The following is a 14,347-nucleotide window of genomic DNA, read 5'->3' as shown; positions in this document are numbered from 1 at the left end:
CCTATATCAGTAGGGCATATGCTTTTTATTGAAACCGGCATCTTTCCTATTATCAAGAAAGCAATACATGAATTAAAGCAGACCACCCTTTCATATTAAGCATTTGGAGACTGTAGAATTTATCTAGATTGTGATTACAGTGTTATAATCAGGAGTAGTATAAGTAAGAATCATTCTATAAACAGTCGATTTATTACTTCCCCCAAACGGAAAAAAGTCTTCCCCCCCCCCCTTCTTTAAACTGGGTTACCAGGAAGGCTGAAAATCAAAGAAAGGAAATAAAAAATGTTGCTGGGAAAACATCGGATTGAAAGAGGCAGTCTAGAGTATCCATGGAGGGGTAATTTTTTCGTTAGCTTTACCCTGTTTCCACAATAACTTGAGTCCCTGGGAATTTCCCCAAATCCCTTCCTTTTCCATCTCTCATGCAAACTTCCAACTTCTTGTTTTTCCCGTTAATGTTAAAAATTCAGGAGAAAATTATTTTTGGCCATGATCCCAAACTATTCATTTGGAATGGAAGGGAAATGGAAGGGAGCTGCACAAATTCAAAGCAGTCTGAGGAAAACGAAGCCTGCTTCTTCATTTGTGCTGACTTTCTGGCAAGAGAAAGACTACGCTATTGAGAGACAGATTCTGATATAATTTAGAGAATGTACATCCCTGCTAAAGTTTTCATCTTTGCAGAGTCAACATGAGGAGCTAAAGAAACAGCACAGCGACTTGGAAGAGGAACACCGCAGGCAAGGGGAAGACTTCAGTAGGACATTTAATGACCACAAGCAGCGATACCTGCAGCTGCAGCAAGAGAAAGAACAAGAGCTTTCTAAGCTAAAAGGTATTTGGAAACCTAATTAGTCAGTGTGCATGGAAATGAATACTCATATTAACGTTTGAATAGAACAATAGACTTTTGTTTTATTTTGTTTGTTGCTTGCTGATTGATTACCTTACATGTGGTCCTTTACCAGTTACTTCTTACTTCTTTATGAAGTTTCACACTTATCTCTTTGGGTTTGTTTAGGGAAACAGAATAGAATACTTAGTGTTTCTCAACGGGGCACATTGGCCATGTTGGGCAAGACAGTTCTCTTTTTAAGTGTGTTGTGAGACATTTAGCATCTCTGACCCCACCCACAAAATGCCATCAGTGCTCCCCAGTTACAGTGATGCATTTCCAGATCTCCACAGGGGCATAAAGACTCCCTGTTGATCGGTAATAGTAGCTTCAAAAAGCTCAGGCTCTGGAGTCAGACTGCCCTGGTGAATCTTGGCCTCTTCAATGACTAGTTTATGTATGACCACAGGCAAGTTGTGTAGCGTAAACCGTCCTCATCTGTAAAAGCGGGATATTCATAAAAAGTATCAACCTTGTAGAGTTGGTATGAGGATTACATTATGCAGAGCACCTAGAACAGTTACTGGTACGTGGTAGACCTTCAATCTATATTAACCACCACCAGCATCAGCATCAGGTATTTTCATAGTAATGTGGAACAAAATATATCACTTCTGAGTACGTGTGAGTTCTGGAAAAGGGCAATAGCATATTCTACAATCACCTATCCAGGTACTAAATAAGTCTGAAGTGTGAGATTTGGTTTAAAAACATACATGGTGCTTGCAGAAACACGGGTGAAATCCTGGTGCTTGCAAAAACACGGGTGAAATCCTGGTGCTTTGCAAAAACATGGGTGAAGAACAATTTCCTGGTTTTGTATAAAATGTCATCATAGAAAGAAACCATGTGAAGGGTCCTTTGGATTTTCTATACTTTTTTTTTGCAATGTTTTGTCTCGAAGTGTTCCAAAATAATAGGCTAATAACAGTATTCCAAAATAATAGGAATACTTTGTCTGTAAGTATTCCAAAAAGGCACCTGGGAGTTAAATAGCCACTGAGGCAGTTTACAAAGGGTTGAGATGGTCTTGATGGAGCCAGATGTCAGCAGAATGATACCCAAGAGATGTAGACATGTAGGGGCCTTGGCTTGTTGGTGGTGAGCCGGGTGGTGAGGAGTCAGTAAGATAACAAAATAGAGAAAGGAAGAGAGTAAACACTGAAAGCCCTTACAAAGGTGGTAAAAGGAAGAGAGAACCAGAAGACTCCAGTGCGCAGACAGCACTTGCCACCCTGGGGATGCTACACCTTTGTGTGGTGAAGGAGGACATTTGACTTGTAGGATCTACTGTTCAGCATTTTCAAACCTGAGCCAAGCTGAGGAAATATATTTAATTATATTGATATGAAGGAGATCCATTAAGGAGTGAGAAGTGAAATTTTCTAGGTGTCTGACCTTGGCATGCTTTACATAATTTAGTTCGTTCAATTTTAGTAATAGCCCTAAAAGGCATATTATCTTGTGTCTACTCTATAGTTACTCCTTTCTTTGAAACCAAGTCCATGTATAGTAAAATGTTAACAAGAAATCAGAACCATGGAAAAAACTTGTCTGTGAGTTCTGCATACTCAGATAGTTCAAGCCTGATGGCCTGGAACCCAGAACAAAAGTAGAAATACAGCAAGTGATAGGGCTCTTGTCATCAGAAGACAGAATCTACTAATACCTTGGTGGGTAAGGGAGCGATAGAGAGAGACAGAGATGGAGACAGAGGGCAAGAGAGAGAGAGAACGGTATTTTTGATATCAATTAATTTTTGGAAGAAGTTTCTCAGAGAGACTTAAAACAACTTAATGTGACAGTGCCTTTGATGACACTTTGATAAGTGATTTTCACATCAGCACTTTTGTTTGATTATGGTTCCTGATAGTAAATTAAAGATAGATGCATCATGGTAGACGCGGGTCTGTAGCAGCAAACCTATGACGTGTGTAGTCTGAGTAGTCTTTGGCAGGTTACTATGACATGAGGAGGGAGTTTAGAATTTAGAATATGGATAGCTATGAGCTGATAGCATATATAAACTTAGATGATTATTCTTCCCATTATCATTATAATAATAGCTGACACTTAACAAATGTTTTCCATGTGCCAGTACTGGGGGAAATTCTTTGTACAGGTATCTTATTTAAGTCTCATAACAACCTGCAAGGTAGGCATTATATTTAGTCTAATTTAACAAGTGAAGAAATTGAGGCCTGCTAAAGTTAGGTAACTTGCTCAGGGTCACACAGCAAAGGCACAGGAGACACCGTCATTAAGGTTATAAACTGAATTCCTTTAAAAGTCAGCCAAGTTCGGGTATTTCAAGTGCATGTGTGCCTGTGTGTAGACTGAGGGCCCATCCAGCCGATGACACACTTGTGGTCCTCTTCAATTGCAACAGTGTCCCGTTTTTGTTTTGTTTTGTTTTGTTTTTTTTGCTGTACGCAGGCCTCTCACTGTTGTGGCCTCTCCCATTGCGGAGCGCAGGCTCAGCGGCCATGGCTCACGGGCCTAGCCGCTCCGCGGTATGTGGGATCTTCCCAGACTGGGGCACGAACCTGCGTCCCCTGCATCGGCAGGCGGACTCTCAACCACTGCGCCACCAGGGAAGCCCCTGCAGTGTCCTGTTTTAACCTTTGAGAAAATCCGGTATGACATGTAGGTGGACAACCCAACCACTGGCCACATTTCCCACCTTGTTCTTGATCTCTCCCCAAACCCAATCACGAAGCCAGTGCCCGGGGATCAAGCAGGGACTCTAGTGGAGTGAAAGTGGACAGAAAGTATGAGGCGGGATGGTGACTGGAACTTGCCTTCTGTGCTGAGGGCCACCCTGGAGACATAAAGTTCTGCCTGCAGCAAGTGGCTGCCACTTTGGGGACTGTTTGCCCAACACAGTGCAGGTCCACACCTGCTGCTGTCCCAGCATAATTCTTAACAGCACCCCTTTCACTCTCAACAGTATCTCCCGTTGGAGATGAGTCATTATGGTCACGCAGCCACCATTTAACTTCTGCTGAGTGCTGTCACATGAGAACTGGCCTAATGTTGCCAGAATCTTATTAGACCCAGATTCTGGATTTTTAAATGGTGACAGCTCTTCAAATGTGGAAGACACTATGTGTAGGCCAACACTGCAGGGGCCGAAAACAATGTTTGTGTGTTGTATTTAGCCCAAGCGCTGCCAGTTCATACCATCCAGATACTGAAAATGTGGGAAAATTAGCAAGAGGTTGTTCCCCGAACAGTGGAGCTTGTGGTTCAGGAGGTTTTAAGACTTCACTCTGATTGCTACAGTCTCACATGGTAGCCCTGGAAAGAACTGTCCTATAGCTATTGGAGGGAGAATTTGGATCCGTCAAGAACTCAATGGTGGGAGAAAGAAAATATATTTAGAAGTTTTGAGCAGATGGGGTGTCTCTCTGTCTCTTGTTTATTTCTTGAGTTGCTTTTGTAACTGAAATACCTTTTGGGGACTGTGGAAATTATTCATGCTATGAGAAATGTGGTTTTGCTTTTTGATAGCCCTGTTTTTAATTTGTGAAGAGATCAAGATCTTAGATGACCCCTACCCATTACATTTCATTCCTAAGGGTTTGCTTATTAACAGAAACATTTCATTTTTAGCACAGGACTAATTAACAATCCTTAGCTTCTACGACGTGTAGCTTGTTTAAATGTATTGAAACCACTGAACCAGATTGTATTGGGTTGTCCAGCTGAATCCATGCCACATCCCAAAATGGTATAGGTTTTGTTGATTTGGAATATGGTACTGTCAAAGGTCAAAACGATCCTAGAAAAAGTTATGTGAGGCTTTAGATGTGAAAATAATAGAATCAAGAGCCCAAAAGGCCCAGGGCTTTACGCATGATTTCCCTTTTTCTAAAATAGAATCCGTGTACAATTTGAGAGAAGAGAACAGACAGCTGAGGAGAGCGCATCAGGACATGCACACACAGCTGCAAGATGTCAAGGTAAAAAAAATACCCAGCATTTGACTGTTTAGTGTTTGCCTGCTTTACTTTGTAGAGTGACCTTAAAAGTTGTTCCCTATTTGACATGCTTTACAATGCACACTGTTATTTTGGGCTTTGCATAAACCGGACCAGGCCCAATACTTTTACCACTTCTGTATCATAAGCTAAACGATGGTCTGGAAATCCCAACATTTCCATTAGTACTGAAATGATTCTTTTGCTAGATGGTTCAATCTTAATAAGCTTTTTTTTTTTTTTTTGGCAATACAGAAATACCTTTAATATCTTAAGTGAATAATAAGTACATGAAGTAGAATTCAGGCTATTATGATAGCTATATACAATTATGTAGAGAAGACCGAAAGGAAACATATAAAATCGTTTGTAACTTATTTAAGGATAGTGGGATTATATATTTCCCCATCTATTTTTCAAATATTCTGCACTGTTGTTATAATGTTTTTATAATAAAAATGTTAATTCAAATATTATTAATAATATTTTTCACTTATTTCCAGTATGGCTGTAATGTTGCAGGTTTGTTAGATTAATAAGCTTTTTATTTACAAAGGTTTATTAATAACAGGTATTTTTCTTTGTGTGTTGATTTCACTGTAAGTGATTGTGATATTTGGGTAGCACATTTTAGATTGTGGAATACATTAATCATAGTCTTCCCTCTACAAAGATTTTGGAACTTAACAAATACTGCACAAACAAACAAACCAGCAAGCAAGCAGCATCTGGGTGCTCATGCCACTGTCTGCCCAAGAGGAGTTTGTCCTAGAATGTTAAAACTCAACCTGTAAAATTCTTTTCTGTGTAGCAACAGCATAAGAATTTACTCTCCGAGCATGAACAACTTGTAGTGACTTTGGAAGACCACAAGAGTGCACTAGCTGCTGCACAGGTTAGAAGGGTAGCGGCCTCTCTGGGTTCTTTTTAAGTCTGCTTAACATTTCTGAATTCCTCTGTGCGTGTAGTCTCTTAAAGGCCAGGCTTCACTGAGTTCCTTAGGACAGAGCTTTCCTGATCCTGAAGATCATGCATGCTTTCAAAACTCGATCAAGAGAATATTAAATAAACCTTTGATTTTTTTTTTTTTTTTTGCACTGGCAGTGTGGTGCATATTACTTTTTCTACCCTCCTCCGGCCCCTGCATGCAGTAGTCTAATACTTGTTTCAGTCACAGAAATTATCCCACATATGTGGTCTTTTGCCACCGTGTGACCTGTATTGACGCTTGCTATATGATCTGTAGGATTTTATGATGCTAGCTACCTAAATAAATTATTGTCAAGCTCTATATTTTATTCCTCCCTCCCTTGCTCCCAGCTTTACAGCCCGCACACACTGCTTTGGGGACTAGGCTTATGTGTTGTTTGGTCAAATTACAGGAAATAAGAAGAGCTCTCAAGTCAATAGAGAAGGAAAATGAGGGTCGTAAGCTTCATTTGTTCAAAGCCTAGAACAGTCCTCGGCACAAGGCAGGCCCTCAGTAGACACTTACTGAATGAACAAGTGAACAAATACAAGTGTTGGAGAGCTTATTAAAGTAATATCACATTGAGTGTTATACAGCTTTCTAGTCGAAGCAAAGAAATAAGAATGGCTAGTTTAGTTGCTATGTCTTCTTAATCACCGGTCTTCACTTTTCTTCTCTTGGAAGAATTAAAAGAAAAGGGCAAAGGAAAACCAACTATCTGTGCTTACCAGGAGACCATGTATTATCTTTTGTCTTTATAAAATTATTAATAGAATCATATGCTGGGCCCTGATTCATCTCAGAGGCTGTAGCATCTGTGTCTCTGGGACCCTTTTTCAAGGCAGTCATTGATTATCTCCCTACAAAACTGTAGCTGTGTGGTAATTTTTTTCCATGGGTATAAATTAAATTGACTTTAGAGGATATTATTACATTCAAAACCTTCTTTATAAAATTTTTACCAATTATTATTATTTTCTGTGAGGCTGCTTTTCATACTGAAAAATATGACAAACCAATTTGAATATTCTATGTACTATAATAGCCATAAATATTAGACTAAGCAACAATTTGAAAATTCAGAAAAATATAAGTAAAATAGTTCATTTAATGACCAAAGCCAGATTCTGTCGTAAGCATCCTGGGAGTATTGCCGACAAGGTTTTGCAACAGAAAAAATATTTTTATTTAACTTACATATAATTTTCTATTTCTTTCAATAGCTTTTTGGTTCTTTTGGGTGGGGCCTCCAAGTTTCTCCTGCTCTTTTACCTCCGTATTAAAACTTTCCCCAGAGCTGCTCAGAAAACAACTGCTATTTCAGGCATCTACGTCTCTCATGTAAATCATCTTATGAGATTCTGTCTTGACAACCTGATTTTTTTCTCTTTTTTTTGCGGTACGCGGGCCTCTCACTGTTGTGGCCTCTCCCTTTGCGGAGCACTGGCTCCGGACGCGCAGGCTCAGCGGCCATGGCTCACGGGCCCAGCCGCTCCGCGGCATGCGGGACCTTCCCGGACTGGGGCATGAACCCGTATCCCCTGCATCGGCAGGCAGACTCTCAACCACTGCACCACCAGGGAAGCCCGACAACCTGATTTTTAAATGGAATAATTAAGGGCGGGAGAAAGCAGGAACAGAGTAGAATTTGAGAGTTTACAATTTATCAGGGATTATCATAATGACTTTATGTACAGAATTTTATTTACTATTCACAACCTACTGAGTCATATAATACTGTATCCTTTTTATATCTAAATAAAGTAAGGTCAAAAAGGAGTACTGTAGCTGGCCCCAAATCATTGCCCAGAACCAAGCTGGAAGCTTAGGGACATCAAAGTCACACTTAACTCTTCAGCTGGAATTTGTGGAGACTCCCTGTATCACAGTTACCTGGGCCTTGCTCCAGACCTATTGAATCATCATTTCTAGGGTGGGGGGTCCAGGAGCCTGCATTTTTAACATGATCCTTCCATAATTTAACATGATTCTTAATGCACGCTAGTATTTGAGAACCACAGCATTGCTGCCTTCAAAGGTTATGTATCTAGGAGGAGGAGAAAGAAAAAAAGACTAGAATATTTATCTTATTGAAAGTATCATTGTGTGGATGTCATCTTTTTTTCTTTGACCTCCAAAGTTGGTTTGCAAATGTTTGGTAGATTTCTGGGCTAAGGGCCATTGCTAGCCGTTTGGCATGCCTTTGTTCCAATGATAAAGAAGCACTCCCCCGAGACAGATTTAGCAAGCAGACTTCTTCACCTCTGTGTGAATTAGAAAAAGGCAGAAAAGGGGTGGGAGAGCACTGTACAGGTGCACAGCTGTGGCCGCAGGAGCACGACTCACCAGCCTCGACTCCCCGTCTGCTGTGCACACTGAGGGCAGCGGCCCTGGCCAGCAGGCTCTTTCTTTCAGAAGAGATTTCTGGGTTCTTTGTGTTCATGGAGTGTGTGTTTACACACACAGTATTTCTGTTTTAGGGTTACGGTGTTGGTGCATATGATGAGCTAAGTATAGTCTCTTGGTTTTCCTACTTAAAGTGTTTGATTTTTTCCGTCTTTCTAGCTTCTTGTATTAAAAATATCACACACACACACACACCCTATCACATGTACACACATATGAGTATATGAGTATATTCTAGACCTATGCCTTCATTAGTGCCTTTGTTGCTCTAGAAGAAAAGGACATTCAGAATTGAAGAATAAAAATCCAGCCTCATTTCATGCCTATGCTATTGCTTTCCAAAACTGCAGAGCACAATACAGGAAGCGCTCTGGAGAGGAAGGGATCCTTTGTGAGCACATATTGACTGGAAGAAGAGGGTGGCCTGAGTGATTTTACATGTATATTCAGTTACTTATTTGAAGCCTATGGTTCTTTTCTGCTGAAAAGTATTACTCAGACCATATTGGTAAAAGATAATCTGCACTTATATTTACATAATTGTGCAATTTTAAAATAGAGTTTAATGTCATAAAACTGATTGCATAGCTGTCTTACTTTTAATAATGATATTTAGACTAGAAATTTATATATAAAAATCCTGACTTAGTTTAATGTAGCACGGGAAACTAACATCTGTCTTAGATACTTTTTCTCTGTTCCCTTTAACTCTAATTTGCATGTGCTTATAAATGGTTGAGCATGTCCAAGTAAGTATAGCTAATGCATGAAACAGTCTGCGTATTCTTCCTTTCTTGCATTTAGGTATAATATTTTTGTCCAGTCTTCCAGTGAACCATCTATGAATGATATCCTTTTCCCTCCTCAAATTGTGCAATTTGCATCCAATTGTGCAATTTGTATGCAGACTCAAGTTGCAGAATATAAACAACTGAAAGACACTCTGAATAGGATTCCAAGCTTTCGAAAACCAGAACAAACAGAGCAGCAGAATATTACCCAGGTGGCACATTCTCCACAAGGTGACAGCGCAACAAGGGACAAGTTACCTGGAGAGCCTCGGGAGGTAAGAGGCATGAACTGGTCATCTGTGGTCAGGTCGCTTTCCCTGTCAAGCTGTCCTCAGGTGAACTGCTCTAAATATTGCCAGCTCTAACTGCAGAACACCGGTTCTCACATTTTAGCATATATCAGAGTCCCTAGCAGGGCTGTTAAAACAGGAATAACTGGGCCCCAGCCCACAGTTTACAGTTCAGTGAATTTGGGGTGAGGCCTGAGGATTTGCATTTCTAGCTGATTTCGCTGGGCTGGGGACGCACACTTTGAGAACTGCTGTTCTGTTTCCTGGAAAAGACTGAACTAGTTTTGTCTTTCTTCATGTGGGTATATTTGTTTGAAAGGAGCTGTCATGTCTGAATATTTTAGGGGTTTTTTTTTGGGGGGGGTAGAGTGAGAAGGTTAAATGATCATGAGGATATTATATGACAGTCAGCCCACTTAAATATTAAAGCTGATAATATATTTGAACTTGATGCTGTACTTGGTCCATACAAAATATGTCGAAGTTCGTATTATATAGCCTTCATAAAACTACAAGAGTATAAGTGCTAGTCACAGAATCCATTTTTTGTATTCCTGTTCTTCATAAAATTAAGCCTTGTTGCTTAAGAATATCTCCCAAGTGAAACATCAAAAGTGGTGTCGCCCATATGATTAATTCTTACAGAGTTGTTTATGCAATCACACCTGTAATAAAAATGGCAAGTATGATTATCTTTCCCCCGACAAAGTCGTTTTAAACAGTGAATGTTTGAGAAGACTTTTCCCAACTCACCTTCTCATCACCTTATGGGAATAATTAAGTTGAAGTGAGTGGACTTCGTTTGAATCTTCAGTCTGAGCAAAGCATTCCTTCACAGGTTCTGTATCCTCCTGGATGCTTGTTCTTTGTCTGGGTCTTATGTTGCTCCTAACTTAAGAAAACACAACCAGAGCCCTGGTGTGGAAATTGGTTCTATTCTCTATCTAAGTTTAACTACCAGTTTACTGGATTAAGCTTTTAAAGACTCAGACTTTTTAGTTCTTCCATCTGGGAGGTGGAGATAATAGTCATCTGCTCTAACCTTTCTCACGGGGATGTTGTGGAGATAAGTGACAGGTGTTGGAAAGCACTTAGGGCCCTTCAGAGAAATATTTCCTGTAAAGCCAGGGCAGTATCAATTCAAACTTGTCAGGTATGCAAGGACTTGGTAAAATGTACACCTCCAAAAGCCGTCCTCAGATGTCTGAGAAAGGACTTTTTCCCTTGGCTTATTTGTTTATGTATACAATCCAGTTTCTAAGTTATGTTTCTGCTAATTTAAGAACAGGGCTTCACATTTATTTCAATTATGGGACAGCAACCTGACCAAAGAAAGTATTCTTTCTGCTAAAGAAGGTTGGTGGGAGGGAGGACAGTGACACATTTTCCTATTGATATTATACCATCTCTCTTTTCTAAGTAATGAAGACCGTATAGAAATCTCTGAAACTTGCAGAGAAAACTGATTTAAATCAACCAGTTTTAGAAGAGGATTTCTCTGTGAAAAGACACATCTTTTTTTTTTCTTCAGAGTTTTCTGTGTTAATAATATAAAGTACTCACAAAAGACTTCCTCTGGTTTACAAAGAAATACCACTTTAATACGTCAGAAATGTTTAATTGTACCTGATTTAATGGGCACTATTATAGCCAACATATGGGTGTCCATTAGTAATGGCATTCTTTTTTTTATATTTGCTAACAGAAAACAAAGCTAGCTCATCCTCTACTTGATCTTATCCTTTTCTTTTCATATAATTATTGAAAACAAAATTTACCTTGAAGAAAATTACGTATTTGATCACTTGAAGTATGAGGGTTTTTCCCTTTTTATTCTAAGGGAGAACAGGAGTTAGATTGCTTTTGAGGGTAGGGTCTACTGAGATGTGGTCACTTATAGGCTTTACTTTTAGGTTATTTACGGTATTCTTTCCACGATGAAATTTTGCTCACGTTGTCTCTATTTTGTAGGTGAGATCACACAGTGAGAAGAGTTAAGTGACTCCACTGCAGCCATACTTTTCAGTCAGGACTCTATATTTCTAGACTCCAGGATTTTGCTTATGTTGTAACCCCGTAGACATGGTAATAAAGAGATTCTATCACTGCTTTCGAAATAGAAGAGTGTCATTTCCAGTGATGTGCTTGGCCTAGGTGTCCCGAAATAGCGAAGTGTGGCAGAACCATGAAGCAGTCCCTGGAAGAACGGAGGAAACAGAACCTTACCCTCCCACCCAGAAGGAGGCAGGATTCCAGGCGCCCGCAGAACTGACCCGGCGAGAAGCGGGCCGCGAGGAGCCCGAGGGGCGGCCGGTGGAGGAGGAGCACAGGAGGGCCCTGGAGGAAGAGGCGATGGAGCAGGTCGGGCAGGCCGAGCACCTCGCGGAGGAGCACGACCCATCGCTGGAGGAGCAGCGGAATCGGGAGTGGGCGGAACGGCGTGAGCGGAAGGAAGCCAGGCTCCTGGAAGGGCAGGCTCGCGCTGGGGTACGAGGTCATCCAGCCAGTTGCCTGGGATAAGGGGTGCGCCTTTGTGTCTACGTGCAGTTGACCCTTGAGCAGGGCAGGTTTGAACCTCATGGGTTCACTCCTACCAGGATTTTTTCAGTAGTAAACACTGCAAGATCCGCGGTTAGTAGAACCTGCACGTGGGGAACTGCCCAGAGGAGCCCCTATAGGGAGGGAGGCTATGGAGGAACCCTATATACAGGGGGCCGACTGAAAGCTGCAAGAAGATTCTCCACTGCACGGAGGGTCAGCGCCCCAGCCTCCCACGCTGTTCAAGGGTCAGCTGTGTTAAGGAAAAAGCCCTCGTGTATAACAGTCTATAAAATAAAATTGGGGTGATCTTGCTAAATGTTACATGTACCTATTTAAATGTTCTTTTGTGATGTTAGTAGCATAGCTACCTTATCCCAGAAAGACGGTTGGGGAAAAGAGAAGGTGCTATGCATGTATGTATTGTCTTTGTCAAGAGTGTGCAGTGAGAGAGACTCAGTCACACCCCTTTAACCGAGTAGGAGAGTAGATGGGCACCTCATCCCGCACCTTCCAGTCTGTGCTCGAGCCCCGTGGGCATCTTGAGGCCGAGAAGTGACGCATTTTCTGTGGTCAAGGGTACTTTTCTCCCTGTTCACTTACTTACTGTCAAATCCTATGTTGGCTTTTGCACGCTCACCTTCAGGGTGGTTAGCAAGTCATCAGAAAGCTGACTTAAGGACATGCCACTAGGTGAGTGAGTGTGTTTAACCAGTCCCACTGAGCACTCCCCTCTCACATAAGTAGGACTCATAAAAACATCCATTATTATTATAAATGAGACTTTAAAAGAACTGAAAGCAGCCCTGAGTGCAGCCAGGTGTACCTTCCTTACACAGCCTCGAAGGTGATACCTGACGGTAGGCTACCTGGCCCTTACATGGACGCTGGTCACCTTTTATTTATAGCTCTGAAGCTTTGTTTGGCCTCGAACGTTCCAAGACTTCAAGCCGCTAGAGGCTTTGGCTGGGCAGGTGTGAAGGCCCCCCTGCGGGTGCACTCTTAAATTGTTGCAAAGGTGGCATGAAGAAGCCTCTCTCCCAGTCTTGGGTCCTTCATAGCTTTCCTCAAAGGTAATTCCCCACTAGGTTTAATTTCCCTCAACCATGCACCCTGTTTCCTTTGGTGAGAACTGTGTGGACTTGTATTAGTTGGGAGAGGGGGGCGGAGGAGGGAGTGGTAGACGGCTTAATGGAAGCAGATTAAGAATTCCTGTATCAGGTTTTCCTTTAATCAGAAAGTTCTCTCTTCTCATCCATTTTTGGTTTCTTTGAAGAAAAACGGTTCTCTGCTTTTCCACCCTAATCTGAAATTTGACTTGTTTTGGCTCCGCTTAGCCTGAGATTAGTATATGCATTGCGAGAGTTAATTAGCTTCCCTAGGTCTTTAGGCTTCATGGGAAAGCCTTAGCCTCAGCCTCAGCTCACAAATCGCCCCATTTAGTCTGAGGTTATTACGTGCCCACATATACCAGAGCCTTCTGAGCATAAATTTAATTAGGGTTGAAACATTTCTTCTGTTGCGTCCTCCTCCATTTGAGAGGGAGCACATTAAAAATCTGCCTTAATGCCAACAAATGGAGAAGACCAGTTGATGAAAGAAGCCAAGGGTGATTCAGAGCGTTGGGAGACAGGAGTGGAGTCCAGCCGCGGGGTGGCTTTGGACCATTATGACAGTTGACCTGACAGGTGTTCACAAACCAGCCCTGCCTTCTGCGCGTGTCGCGCGAAAGGGACGAAGGGAGGACCCAGGGGACCCGACAGTTCTTGCTCTGCAGCGACTCTCTGTTCCCCAGGTGTATCCCTCGGGCAAGCCGGTCGCCAAATTCCAGTCGCCGTATGAGGAGCAGCAGAGGCTGGCAGTGCGGCGGGTGGAGGAGGCCCAGCGGCCGAAGGAGCGCCACGAGGCCCCGCCCCAGCAGAGGCTGCAGGGGCCCTTGCCGCACCAGCACCAGCCGCAGCTCCTCGCCAGGGAGACGGCCCAGCAGAGGCAGGCTGGGCTCGCCGAGGGCCGGCCGCAGCTCCCGGAGCAGACACGGTAGCCTCCTGATGGGCCTAGGCAGCCCGCCTCCGGCGTTCACAAGCAGGATAGAGACGGCTTCCTGTATTTGTTACCCGTGAACTTGAGGGGCTCCTGTTGCTCGTGTAGCTGAGGCAGAACCACTACCTGAAAACTACATTCCAAACATTGAATTTTCAGAATAATCAACATTTTTTTCCCCTGCTTAAAAATGACAGTGTAGGGCTTCCCTGGTGGCGCAGTGGTTGAGAGTCCGCCTGCCGATGCAGGGGACATGGGTTCGTGCCCCGGTCCGGGAAGATCCCACATGCCGCGGAGCGGCAGGGCCCGTGAGCCATGGCCGCTGAGCCTGCGCGTCCGGAGCCTGTGCTCTGCAATGGGAGAGGCCACAACAGTGAGCGGTCCGCGTACCGCAAAAAAAAAAAAAAAAAGACAGTGTATGTCTCAAAATA

At 42.5% G+C, this 14,347-nt stretch overlaps 1 protein-coding gene across 5 annotated transcripts in view; it reads left to right on the top strand.

Moving 5' to 3' along the window:
• The window catches only part of GOLIM4 (golgi integral membrane protein 4), a 78,665-nt gene that overhangs the window by 46,686 nt on the left and 17,632 nt on the right, over positions 1 to 14,347 (top strand). For 3 of the 5 annotated variants that reach the window (XM_067737968.1, XM_067737967.1, XM_067737966.1), the window contains 6 exons: positions 688 to 838; positions 4,781 to 4,863; positions 5,693 to 5,776; positions 9,165 to 9,323; positions 11,493 to 11,825; positions 13,672 to 13,913. In XM_067737968.1, coding sequence (XP_067594069.1) covers positions 688 to 838; positions 4,781 to 4,863; positions 5,693 to 5,776; positions 9,165 to 9,323; positions 11,493 to 11,825; positions 13,672 to 13,913 — 1,052 coding nt within the window. The remainder of the gene's footprint in view (positions 1 to 687; positions 839 to 4,780; positions 4,864 to 5,692; positions 5,777 to 9,164; positions 9,324 to 11,492; positions 11,826 to 13,671; positions 13,914 to 14,347) is intronic. The other 2 variants (XM_067737970.1, XM_067737969.1) reach the window with 1 other exon arrangement.

This window comes from Pseudorca crassidens, chromosome 5 (genome assembly GCF_039906515.1).
Source record: "Pseudorca crassidens isolate mPseCra1 chromosome 5, mPseCra1.hap1, whole genome shotgun sequence".
Lineage (NCBI taxonomy): Eukaryota > Metazoa > Chordata > Mammalia > Artiodactyla > Delphinidae > Pseudorca > Pseudorca crassidens.
This window is presented reverse-complemented; position numbering and strand designations above follow the sequence as displayed.